General features: G+C 47.2%; 1 protein-coding gene across 3 annotated transcripts in view; it reads left to right on the top strand.

The window, feature by feature from the left end:
- Nucleotides 1–13,258, top strand: part of tsnare1 (T-SNARE Domain Containing 1) — a 238,464-nt gene that overhangs the window by 184,163 nt on the left and 41,043 nt on the right. For all 3 annotated transcript variants that reach the window (XM_038288409.1, XM_038288408.1, XM_038288406.1), the window contains exon 11: nucleotides 8,365–8,474. In XM_038288409.1, the coding sequence (XP_038144337.1) occupies nucleotides 8,365–8,460 (96 nt within the window). In that variant the 3' untranslated portion in view covers nucleotides 8,461–8,474. The remainder of the gene's footprint in view (nucleotides 1–8,364; nucleotides 8,475–13,258) is intronic.

Here is a 13,258-nt window from a genome sequence, read left to right as displayed (position 1 = left end):
GGTGCAGCTAACTCTGTTCAGAGTCAGTGTTTTTTCCTCTCTCCTGCTGCTCCCATGTCCCGCCTCTCGGTGACATCACCAGATCGGTCGCTTTGAGGCATCTGATTGGCGGTCGCATTTTACTGTGTACAAAGTAGCTACGTGGTTGAAGGACAGCAGCATTAAATGGGAGCTACTTTGATGGATGTTTAAGTAAAAGTCAGTTAAAAAATAGAGATGCCACCAAAAAATCTGTTCATTAGACATACAGAGCTTTTTCAGCTAAAAATGGCAACAAATACAAATTTATTTAAGTTGGTAATGTAATGCAAGATGGTTGAGAAAAAAAAGAAACAGATTTACTGGGATATGCAACATGGAATAAAATATATCTCCAAGTTTATCAGAAAGTTTACAAGAAAAAAAATATGCTATGCTATATTTAAAATGAAGCATATCCATATTTTTCTGGATGGAATTGAAATTGTACTTCTAGGGATGCATGATATATCAATTCTGGCATCAGAATTGCCTGTTATTCTTTTTTTTTTCAACAATTGGAAAGAATTCGATAAATAGATGTTTGAGCTCATTTTTGGAAAATACAAAAACCTAATAAAAGCCTTCGGGTGGAGTAACTGTAGGTCCATCAGCCCCCTCCCTTATAGCGCCCCCACCCTTAGAGTGCCTCCACCCTTAGAGTGCCTCCACCCTTAGAGTGCCCCTACCCTTACAATGCCCCCACCCTTATAGCGCCTCCACCCTTAGAGTGCCCCTACCCTTGCAATGCCCCCACCCTTATAGTGCCTCCACCCTTAGAGCGCCCCTACCCTTACAATGCCCCCACCCTTATAGCGCCTCCACCCTTAGAGTGCCCCTACCCTTACAATGCCCCCACCCTTATAGTGCCTCCACCCTTAGAGCGCCCCTACCCTTATAGTGCCCCCACCCTTATAGTGCCTCCACCCTTAGAGCGCCCCTACCCTTACAATGCCCCCACCCTTATAGTGCCTCCACCCTTAGAGCGCCCCTACCCTTACAATGCCCCCACCCTTATAGCGCCTCCACCCTTAGAGCGCCCCTACCCTTACAATGCCCCCACCCTTATAGTGCCTCCACCCTTAGAGTGCCCCCATCCTTACAATGCCCCCACCCTTATAGCGCCTCCACCCTTAGAGCGCCCCTACCCTTACAATGCCTCCACCCTTATAGCGCCTCCACCCTTAGAGCGCCCCTACCCTTACAATGCCCCCACCCTTATAGCGCCTCCACCCTTAGAGCGCCCCTACCCTTATAGTGCCTCCACCCTTATAGCGCCTCCACCCTTAGAGCGCCCCTACCCTTACAATGCCCCCACCCTTATAGCGCCTCCACCCTTAGAGCGCCCCTACCCTTACAATGCCCCCACCCTTATAGCGCCTCCACCCTTAGAGCGCCCCTACCCTTACAATGCCTCCACCCTTATAGCGCCTCCACCCTTAGAGCGCCCCTACCCTTACAATGCCCCCACCCTTATAGCGCCTCCACCCTTAGAGCGCCCCTACCCTTATAGTGCCTCCACCCTTATAGCGCCTCCACCCTTAGAGCGCCCCTACCCTTATAGTGCCTCCACCCTTATAGTGCCTCCACCCTTAGAGTGCCCCCATCCTTACAATGCCCCCACCCTTATAGCGCCTCCACCCTTAGAGCGCCCCTACCCTTACAATGCCTCCACCCTTATAGCGCCTCCACCCTTAGAGCGCCCCTACCCTTACAATGCCCCCACCCTTATAGCGCCTCCACCCTTAGAGCGCCCCTACCCTTACAATGCCCCCACCCTTATAGCGCCTCCACCCTTAGAGCGCCCCTACCCTTATAGTGCCTCCACCCTTATAGCGCCTCCACCCTTAGAGCGCCCCTACCCTTACAATGCCCCCACCCTTATAGCGCCTCCACCCTTAGAGCACCCCTACCCTTACAATGCCCCCACCCTTATAGCGCCTCCACCCTTAGAGCGCCCCTACCCTTAGAGCGCCCCTACCCTTATAGTGCCTCCACCCTTATAGCGCCTCCACCCTTAGAGCGCCCCTACCCTTACAATGCCCCCACCCTTATAGCGCCTCCACCCTTAGAGCGCCCCTACCCTTACAATGCCCCCACCCTTATAGCGCCTCCACCCTTAGAGCACCCCTACCCTTACAATGCCCCCACCCTTATAGCGCCTCCACCCTTAGAGCGCCCCTACCCTTACAATGCCCCCACCCTTATAGCGCCCCCACCTTTAGAGCACCCCCATCCTTACAATGCCTCCACCCTTATAGCGCCTCCACCCTTATAGCGCCTCCACCCTTAGAACGCCCCACCCTTACAATGCCCCCACCCTTATAGCGCCTCCACCCTTAGAGCGCCCCTACCCTTAGAGCGCCCCTACCCTTACAATGCCCCCACCCTTATAGCGCCTCCACCCTTAGAGCGCCCCTACCCTTACAATGCCCCCACCCTTATAGCGCCTCCACCCTTAGAGCACCCCTACCCTTACAATGCCCCCACCCTTAGAGCGCCCCTACCCTTACAATGCCCCCACCCTTATAGCGCCCCCACCTTTAGAGCACCCCCATCCTTACAATGCCTCCACCCTTATAGCGCCTCCACCCTTATAGCGCCTCCACCCTTAGAACGCCCCACCCTTACAATACCCCCACCCTTAGAGCGCCCTCACCCTTAGAGCGCCTCAACCTTACAAAGCCCCCACCCTTATAGCGCCCCCACCCTTATAGCGCCTCAACCTTACAATGCCCCCACCCTTATAGCGCCCCCACCCTTATAGCGCCCCCACCTTTAGAGCACCCCCATCCTTACAATGCCTCCACCCTTATAGCGCCTCCACCCTTAGAGTGCCCCTACCCTTACAATGCCCCCACCCTTATAGCGCCTCCACCCTTAGAGCGCCCCTACCCTTACAATGCCCCCACCCTTATAGTGCCTCCACCCTTAGAGTGCCCCCATCCTTACAATGCCCCCACCCTTATAGCGCCTCCACCCTTAGAATGCCTCAACCTTACAAAGCCCCCACCCTTATAGCGCCTCCACCCTTAGAGCGCCCCTACCCTTACAATGCCTCCACCCTTATAGCGCCTCCACCCTTAGAGCGCCCCTACCCTTAGAGCGCCCCTACCCTTATAGTGCCTCCACCCTTATAGCGCCTCCACCCTTAGAGCGCCCCTACCCTTACAATGCCCCCACCCTTATAGCGCCTCCACCCTTAGAGCACCCCTACCCTTACAATGCCCCCACCCTTATAGCGCCTCCACCCTTAGAGCGCCCCTACCCTTAGAGCGCCCCTACCCTTATAGTGCCTCCACCCTTATAGCGCCTCCACCCTTAGAGCGCCCCTACCCTTACAATGCCCCCACCCTTATAGCGCCTCCACCCTTAGAGCACCCCTACTCTTACAATGCCCCCACCCTTATAGCGCCTCCACCCTTAGAGCGCCCCTACCCTTACAATGCCCCCACCCTTATAGCGCCTCCACCCTTAGAGCGCCCCTACCCTTAGAGCACCCCTACCCTTAGAGCGCCCCTACCCTTAGAGCGCCCCTACCCTTAGAGCGCCCCTACCCTTAGAGCACCCCTACCCTTACAATGCCCCCACCCTTATAGCGCCTCCACCCTTAGAGCGCCCCTACCCTTAGAGCGCCCCTACTCTTACAATGCCCCCACCCTTATAGCGCCTCCACCCTTAGAGCGCCCCTACCCTTACAATGCCCCCACCCTTATAGCGCCTCCACCCTAAGAGCAGCCCTACCCTTACAATGCCCCCACCCTTATAGCGCCTCCACCCTTAGAGCGCCCCTACCCTTACAATGCCCCCACCCTTATAGCGCCCCCACCTTTAGAGCACCCCCATCCTTACAATGCCCCCACCCTTATAGCGCCTCCACCCTTAGAGCGCCCCTACCCTTACAATGCCCCCACCCTTATAGCGCCCCCACCTTTAGAGCACCCCCATCCTTACAATGCCTCCACCCTTATAGCGCCTCCACCCTTATAGCGCCTCCACCCTTAGAACGCCCCACCCTTACAATACCCCCACCCTTAGAGCGCCCTCACCCTTAGAGCGCCTCAACCTTACAATGCCCCCACCCTTATAGCGCCCCCACCCTTATAGCGCCCCCACCTTTAGAGCACCCCCATCCTTACAATGCCTCCACCCTTATAGCGCCTCCACCCTTATAGCGCCTCCACCCTTAGAACGCCCCACCCTTACAATACCCCCACCCTTAGAGCGCCCTCACCCTTAGAGCGCCCCCCACCCTTAGAGCACCCCCATCCTTACAATGCCTCCACCCTTATAGCGCCCCCACCCTTAGAGCACCCTCACCCTTAGAGCGCCCCCACCCTTAGAGCGCCCCCCCCCCTAGAGCGCCCCACCCATATAAACTTGTACATTTGCAGAACAATGCAAGATAATAATACACGTTAAAGGATTTTCTTTTACTGTCTGAAAAGCTGCACTAAACAAAATTTAGTTTTGTATACTCTCTGTATACAAAATGACAATAAAGGTTGTCTAAGTCTACATAAAGCACATGCAAATTCATCATTAATGGAGACTTTAGCAATCGAATGAGTGGGTGCAATGGCTCCCCATGGGGTTTTTAAAATTAAAATAAATGATACAATAAATTTTCTGGTAAATTTGCTAAATTTTTCTTCTAACTCTGCTTGTTTACAATCTCTTACATGTGCGTGTTTCTGTTAAGTGTGTTTTATTTTTGTAAATGTTCTACTTTCTTCCCTCTAAGTTAGCACCTTTATAATCTTGTAAATTTGCATTTTTATTCTCATAAATGTCACTTTACGCTCAAAAATGTAAACTCCATTTTTTCTGATTTTTGAATGGTTCTAACATGCCATCATACAGGAGAGCAGAATGCACCATCCTCTGCACTGAGGAGGAGAAACTGCGCATGGATGACTTTTCACTACGTGCAAAGATTTTCACGCCTCAGTGCAGAAATATGTCTAACAGCTTTATACGTCATTAAAGATGAAATATTTATCTGCCACATCTAAAATATATATTCATGTTTTTGTAATTTTATAATTTACTTTTTATTTCCTTTTAAATGACCTTGAGGTCATCGGGTGGGTGGGGCGACGCCCTAGCGCCCTCTATTGGCCAGCCGCCACTGGACCCTGAAAATGAGCAAAATATCAGTGAGTTTATGATTGTTTTCTCTTCCAGCACTGAGGAGTTTCTGGGGATCAAAGCTTCCCATCTCCACTGAAACCCTGCTTTTGTTACGTTGAGCTTTCTCCTTCCTCAAATCTACCGTATTTATGTCTATGTTCTTCTCCCCAAAAACAGCAGCATTGAGGGGAAAGGAGAGGGAAGAGAGGATGGGAGGAGCGGCGGGAGAGGAAGGAGGAAAAAAGGAGGAGGAAGAGAAAGTTTCTAAGGAGTAGTTTAGGAGGAAATGTGTGAGAGGAGCAGGGGAATCTATGGTGGCCAGCTGCATGAGGGGAGATAGTGGAGAAAGGCTTTTAATTCTCAATCCCCACAGAGCCTTTGAAAATTACCAATCTTCTTATCACAGACGCAGGGCTGCTTATGCAAATTGTTGTGGAGTGGAACGTTTAAACGGAAAATTACTCGACAGCGTTTTTTTTTTTTCTTCCCATCTTGGCTCTCCCCCTCTCTCCCCCTCTCTCCCCCTCTCTTCCACACAGAAAGCCTGTTTTGAGTCTCAGATAAGAAGATGAATTGCTCTCTCCGTGCTTTGAAGCGTGTCAGGATTTAAAGACTCCAGCCTCGTCTCTGGTCTAACGCGCTGCTCTCGCTGCCTTTGTAGCAGAAAACAGGCTGGAGAAAAACTGGGAGGAAAAAGCGTTTCCAAACAACATAGATTCTCCTCTGCAACACATCGTCAGCGCCTGAGGAGACAAGCAGCGAGGAGAAAATACCCCGTAACCCCGGTGCTTTGCTATTTGCCAGCACAACACTCCCCTCTCCTTAACAGCACATCCTAATTGACATGGATTTCTGTGTTTATGAATGATCGGGCCTTTTTTGCACATCGCTGCTGATTTAAATGCAAACAAGCAATTCAACCTTTTCTCATTTTTGCAGCAACAACCTTCAATTTTTATATGATAAGGTTTCTAATGTTAAAGTAGAGGGAAATTATTAAAAGCAGTGAAATATAGATAAATTCTTCCCTCTACTCCTTTATCTTTAAATAAAATGCAGTGGTAATGATTACCTACTAGTATAGAGTCCATATTAGTGAAGGCTTTGGAAAATGAGAGAAAAGGAAGCATCAGTAGGACCGAGGAGCCCAGCAGCAGGTGTGCTTCAGTTTAAAGCAGTGTTAGGGTCTGAATCATCTCCCAATGTTCTGATCAATCCGTTATCTGAACCCAGAGGGAAGTCGGACCGCCTGCAGGCCCGCCGTACCACCACGCCATGGAGGCCCACCTCAGAGGTCAAGGACAGACAGACGCTGCTTGTTTTCTGGGCTGTTTGCAGCTGAGTGCACACGTCTATGTAGAGATACAAATAAAGAAGAACATTTAAGAAAATATGAAGCAACATCGGCTCATTTTTATCAACCAAAACCTCAATAAAATGTTTATACTTCCTGTTTTTGCATAAATATGAAAACAGCATTTTGTGTTCTGCATGAAAAGGAAAGTTTGAAAGGAAAAGTTTGGTCAGCAGGAATAATAAATGGATCATTTTTATACCTAAAACTAATACATTCGCCGTGATTTAATGGATTTAGAGTCAATCAGTAAATAAAATGTAAAAAATCTTTGTCATGGTGATCACTGAGTCTGGGAGCGGCCATTTTTGCCCAAATATAGTAACCCCCCCCCCTCCTGCCATCTTCCAGCAGTGACGTCACGGTGCGGTAAGCCTAGCGCCATTCTCCCCGCTTTCCAAGCTAAATCAATGGGAACTACTAGACACATCTGCAATCAACAACAATTATTGAAGATTTCCAGAGGACTTCACCATTGAAATTCACCAGAGCTATAGTGAAACTGACAATGCCCACGTGCATGGCAGCTGGATGCTGGAATACATCGGGTAAAAGTGAAAAAAAAGAGTTATTCCACCTTTCTGATTCCTGATCCTCCACGGACGGGTTGGTCGTTGGATCGCCAACTTGAAGAGGGAGGATTTGCCATCGAACTTCTGGCCAGAGAAAAAACCCGTAATATGTAGCCAACATTTGGAAGAAGAATGTTTTCAAGATGACTTGGATAATAGCGTGTTGTGACAAACACCAGATACTGGGACTTGATCAACAGCCGATACCGCAGCCGATACCGCACCGTGACGTCACTAACCAGTAGGTGGCAGTAGTGTTCTTTGACAAACATGGATGCCTCCAGTAAAGCACATTTACAGCTGTGCTGGTGGGCGGAGCTAAAAGCTGTAGAGAAGCTGGCCAGAGCTTTATGCAGCTGACATCATGTTTATGTTAAACAACCTATCGGTTAAAAATATGTATTAAAACAATTAGAAACCCAATACAGTCATAAGCTGTCGTCCAAATTCCAGGTGAGGCGCTGTTCACCTGGAACGCTCTGAGCGAGGTTTTCTGGGTAGTTGGTTTGTAACGTTTTTTTTTTAAATCCATTATTGGACTATAGAGGGATAAAAATCAGAGCGACCAAACTCAACAACTATCTCTGGACTAAATCAGCATTAATATAAACATATATCAATGCATCTTATCTTTTCTGTCCTGCACCAGCCTGGAGAATGAGAGGCGCTGGTCTGCAATGGAAAGCAACAGAGGAGACGGCAGCAGACAGGCAACCCTCTGTGCAGACAGATGGGTTTTCAAAATAACGGCTAAGGCTACGGCTAAACGGGTCAGGGTCCCAGAAAGGAGCCGGATGGCTGTGACTGGATCTTGATGAGAGGTGTTTGAGGCTAGTTTGGACTGAATGTTACGAGATCCATGGGTTTAAGCAGGAATTCAGGTGGAAGGAGAATCATAAGAGATTTCTGAAAGGGGAAGAGATGGGCTATGTGAGGAGGATAAGGATGATGGAGTGAACTCTGAGGACCATAGAAAGACAATGCTAGCAGGAACATATCAGTCAGGTCAGTGGAAGGAGGCGAATGCTTTGACCTTCAAGGACAATTGGATCACAAAGAGACTGGATGCTGACTGCTTTACACCAGAAATTAGAAATACTTTCCTCTAACCAGTAGGACAGATCCATGGATGAGAAGTATTAACAACTCTGCAAACAGGAATCTGGAAAAAGCCATCTAAGAGCAGGACAGCAGACCTGCAGGATGGCAGTTAAAGCCCCTGCTATGCAGAGCTGGGGTAGAATGGATGCATCCATCAGCCTCTAATGATGCTTCTTTGTTTAACAGAGGCGACTGAGGAAGAGAAAGTGTTACCTGCTGTTGGCCGGAGCCATCGTCCTCGCCATCCTCATCCTCATTATTGCTGTTTCAGCAAGAAAATGAGACTGCCCTCTGTGGTAAGAGCTACAACACTCCTGCATTCAGACCTTTGATCCAATCCACTGGTCTCAAACTGGTCCCAGGCAATCTGTGTCTCCATTTCGGCACACCTGACTCCGATATGAGCTTCAGCAGAGCTCTGCAGAGGGTCTGCTGCTGGGGACGCAGTATCCTGGTGTTCAGGACAGTCTTTAAACTGAGAGTCTTTAATCTGAGGCAGTCTTTAATCTGAGTCAGTATCCTGGTGTTCAGGACATCTAAATTCAGCCTTCATGGATTTCAGTTTGACACTATTGACTCGATCCTCAAACGTAATCCTGCAGCTGTTTACCTGCAGCCTGAAGGTTCTATTCATGCTTCTTTATTAGGTTTCTTGTTGGATCACGTTGCCAGATGGATTTATGGGGAAACCACATGAAGGTTGTGGTATTTCTGGAAGGCCTGATATTCCTAAAATGGTTCCCTGAATAACATAGACTTATTAACGATGTCCTGACCGCCTTAAGAGCCAACGTTTAATAACTGAAATGAATTTGGCTTTGATGAAATTCAGGAAACAGATGTTCTGCTGTAGACCGTCTTTAATCTGAGAAAATCTTTAATCTGAGGCAGTCTTTAATCTGAGACAGACTTCAATCTGAGAAAATCTTTAATCTGAGGCAGTCTTTAATCTGAGACAGACTTTAATCTGAGACAGACTTTAATCTGAGACAGTCTTTAATCTGAGACAGACTTTAATCTGAGACAGTCTTTAATCTGAGACAGTCTTTAATCTGAGACAGACTTTAATCTGAGACAGACTTTAATCTGAGAAAGTCTTTAATCTGAGACCATCTTTAATCTGAGAAAGTCTTTAATCTGAGACCATCTTTAATCTGAGAAAGTCTTTAATCTGAGACCATCTTTAATCTGAGAAAGTCTTTAATCTGAGACCGTCTTTAATCTGAGACAGACTTTAATCTGAGGAAGTCTTTTAATCTGACACAGTCCTTAATCTGAGGCAGTCTTTAATCTGACACAGTCTTTAATCTGAGAAAATCTTTAATCTGAGACAGTCTTTAATCTGAGAAAGTCTTTAATCTGAGACAGTCTTTAATCTGACACAGTCTTTAATCTGAGACAGACTTTAATCTGAGACAGACTTTAATCTGAGACAGACTTTAATCTGAGAAAGTCTTTAATCTAAAACCATCTTTAATCTGAGAAAGTCTTTAATATGAGAGTCTTTAATCTGAGACAATCTTTAATCTGAGACAGTCTTTAATCTGAGACAGTCTTTAATCTGAGAAAGTCTTTAATCTGAGAAAGTCTTTAATATGAGAGTCTTTAATCTGAGACAATCTTTAATCTGAGACAATCTTTAATCTGAGACAGTCTTTAATCTGAGACAGTCTTTAATCTGAGAAAGTCTTTAATATGAGAGTCTTTAATCTGAGACAATCTTTAATCTGAGACAGTCTTTAATCTGAGGCAGTCTTTAATCTGAGACAGTCTTTAATCTGAGAAAGTCTTTAATCTGAGACCATCTTTAATCTGAGAAAGTCTTTAATATGAGAGTCTTTAATCTGAGACAATCTTTAATCTGAGACAGACTTTAATCTGAGGAAGTCTTTTAATCTGACACAGTCCTTAATCTGAGGCAGTCTTTAATCTGACACAGTCTTTAATCTGAGAAAATCTTTAATCTGAGACAGTCTTTAATCTGAGAAAGTCTTTAATCTGAGACAGTCTTTAATCTGAGAAAGTCTTTAATCTGAGACAGTCTTTAATCTGACAGTCTTTAATCTGAGACAGACTTTAATCTGAGACAGACTTTAATCTGATACAGACTTTAATCTGAGGCAGTCTTTAATCTGAGAAAGTCTTTAATCTGAGAAAATCTTTAATCTGAGACAGTTTTTTAATAAGTCTTAACATTTCTTGTTGATCAGTTCTGGACTATGGATTTTGTATTTTTACTTCTTAAATTTTACAATTAATCATCCCTGCCGCTTCTACTCTGAATTTGAGTTCACAACAGCATCCACAGACCCTGACAGTTGGCTTTGGGAAATACCTTTAAAAAAGTATTCAACCCCCCCTGAACCCTTTGATCTAGTCATGTTGTAACCAGTAACTGGAGTGTATTCCACTGAGATTTTCTGTGACAGACCAATAATATTCTTTATGGTATTAAAGTGCATAATAGGAAAACTTTACACCCCTCCTTTATTCGGACCCCCCTAAATGAAAATAAGTGAATCCATCTGAACCACAGAGCAGAGCTAAAGCAGCAGCCTGCTCTTTAAAGGTGTAGTGGCTAACGTCTTTGATGGTGTTCCAAATCTTCCTCTTTAAAGATGACTAGCTTAAAAAAAAGTCACAGTGTTTAGATTTGTTTTGATTTTGGTTTTTTACAAAATGCAAATATCAGTGACGTGGTTTTACCACAGTAGCAAACTTTGGTCTGTTGAGCTATTTGCTTCTGCTTCTCCAAAACTATTATGCAAATCCAAGATACACTTTAACTACTTATGGTCTGTTGATCTTTTTTTTTTAATGCATCCTTGGTAAATTGCACCACTGCTTAGTGAATTAATTGCTTGATGCTTTTTTCCAACCACATAGTTAAAACCAGCAGCTTTGAAAGGACCGATGCTTCCCATAGCTGCAGTCTAACAACTCTGCAGCAACAGACATGTGCATAATATAAAATAATCAGTTTAGTAAATATAAGTACAGCTGCAGGCAGGGGCACTACCAGGAATTTGGGGCCCCATGAATGATATTGATATGGGTCCGCCCCCAAAAATAATTTATGCACGCTTTAAAACTGCTATAAGGATGCACTCCAGATTATCACTTACATTTCAATGTAATTTTCCTTAGAAACGGCCCTTCACGCTAATGTCTGCTTTGAATAAAAGTGTCTGCTAAATGCATAAATATAAACATATTATCTATGACCGCAGGATTTGACAGGAAGTACTTAAAAGAACACTGGCTGTGCAGTAATAGAGACATCACCTCGAATATTTTGATGTAATTTAAAGCTCTAGATCTGAATTTTTAAGTTTATTTAAAATGGCCTCTATGAAACACAATAACAGCAGCGTTCTGTTGCTGCGAAGCCTTTCTGCTGTTGTTTAGGGATTTTATGCCCTCATGTTCAATAGAAGATGTCACTGCCTGCATAAAACATTGATTGTGTTTTTTGTTCTTCTGGGGTGGTAAAATGGTTATCCTGCAGAGCAAAGAGCTCTATTCATAAAACAGCAGCTTGGATCAATGCCCCCATGGAGCGGGCCCAGTCCCCCCGCTCAGCAATTAATGGTCAACCCTGGAAGTGACTCCTCACAGCAGCTGCAACATGACAGCCGGAGTGCTAATAAAAGAAATAGCTTGTTGTGAGGTGGGCTGTCATTGTTGCTGATGTCCACCTGAACAAAGCAGGACTCGTCTTCCTCACAGTCCAGATGAAGAGGCGTCTTCAGGCCACAGTTATAAACATGCAGGGTTGCTCTGCTTTCCCCTAAAGTTGCGTTAATATCAAAACATGTTACCAAAAAACAAGATATATATATATCATGAAAAACGTCCAAATGGTTCCCATGGAGTCTTCCTCCCATCCTGGTGTCATCTGTCTCCACTGTGATAAACATGGTGGTGGTGGCATCATGTGTTGGGGCAGGAGTGTGCCCTGCTAACGGCCTAGCATGGTGGTAGGGGCATCATGTGTTGGGGCAGGAGTATGCCCTGCTAACGGCCTAGCATGGTGGTGGGAACATCATGTGTTGGGGCAGGAGTAAGCACTGCTAACGGCCTAGCATGGTAGTGGGGGCATCATATGTTGGGGCAGGAGTGTGCCCTGCTAACAGCCTAGCATGGTGGTGGGGGCATCATGGGTTGGGGCAGGAGTGTGCCCTGCTAACGGCCTAGCATGGTGGTAGGGGCATCATGTGTTGGGGCAGGAGTGTGCCCTGCTAACGGCCTAGCATGGTGGTGGGAACATCATGTGTTGGGGCAGGAGTAAGCACTGCTAACGGCCTAGCATGGTAGTGGGGGCATCATATGTTGGGGCAGGAGTGTGACCTGCTAACAGCCTAGCATGGTGGTGGGAGCATCATGGGTTTGGGTTGGAGTGTGTCCTGCTAACGGCCTAGCATGGTGGTGGGAGCATCATGGGTTTGGGTTGGAGTGTGTCCTGCTAACGGCCTAGCATGGTGGTGGGAGCATCATGGGTTGGGGATGGAGTGCCCTGCTAACGGCCTAGCATGGTGGTGGGGGCATCATGGGTGGGGGCAGGAGTGTGCCCTGCTAACGGCCTAGAATGGTGGTGGGAGCATCATGTGTTGGGGCAGGAGTAAGCACTGCTAACGGCCTAGCATGGTAGTGGGGGCATCATATGTTGGGGCAGGAGTGTGCCCTGCTAACAGCCTAGCATGGTGGTGGGAGCATCATGGGTTGGGGCAGGAGTGTGCCCTGCTAACAGCCTAGCATGGCGGTGGGAGCATCATGTGTTTGTGCAGGAGTAAGCCCTGCCAACGGCCTAGCATGGTAGTGGGGGCATCATATGTTGGGGCAGGAGTGTGCCCTGCTAACAGCCTAGCATGGTGGTGGGAACATCATGTGTTGGGGCAGGAGTAAGCACTGCTAACGGCCTAGCATGGTAGTGGGGGCATCATATGTTGGGGCAGGAGTGTGCCCTGCTAACAGCCTAGCATGGTGGTGGGGGCATCATGGGTTGGGGCAGGAGTGTGCCCTGCTAACGGCCTAGCATGGTGGTAGGGGCATCATGTGTTGGGGCAGGAGTATGCCCTGC

The sequence above is a fragment of the Cyprinodon tularosa genome, unplaced genomic scaffold (genome assembly GCF_016077235.1).
Source record: "Cyprinodon tularosa strain WSP-4 unplaced genomic scaffold, ASM1607723v1 ctg254, whole genome shotgun sequence".
NCBI classification, from domain to species: Eukaryota; Metazoa; Chordata; class Actinopteri; order Cyprinodontiformes; family Cyprinodontidae; genus Cyprinodon; species Cyprinodon tularosa.
Note: the sequence above shows the minus strand (reverse complement) of the source record. Positions and strands in the feature narration are given on the sequence as shown.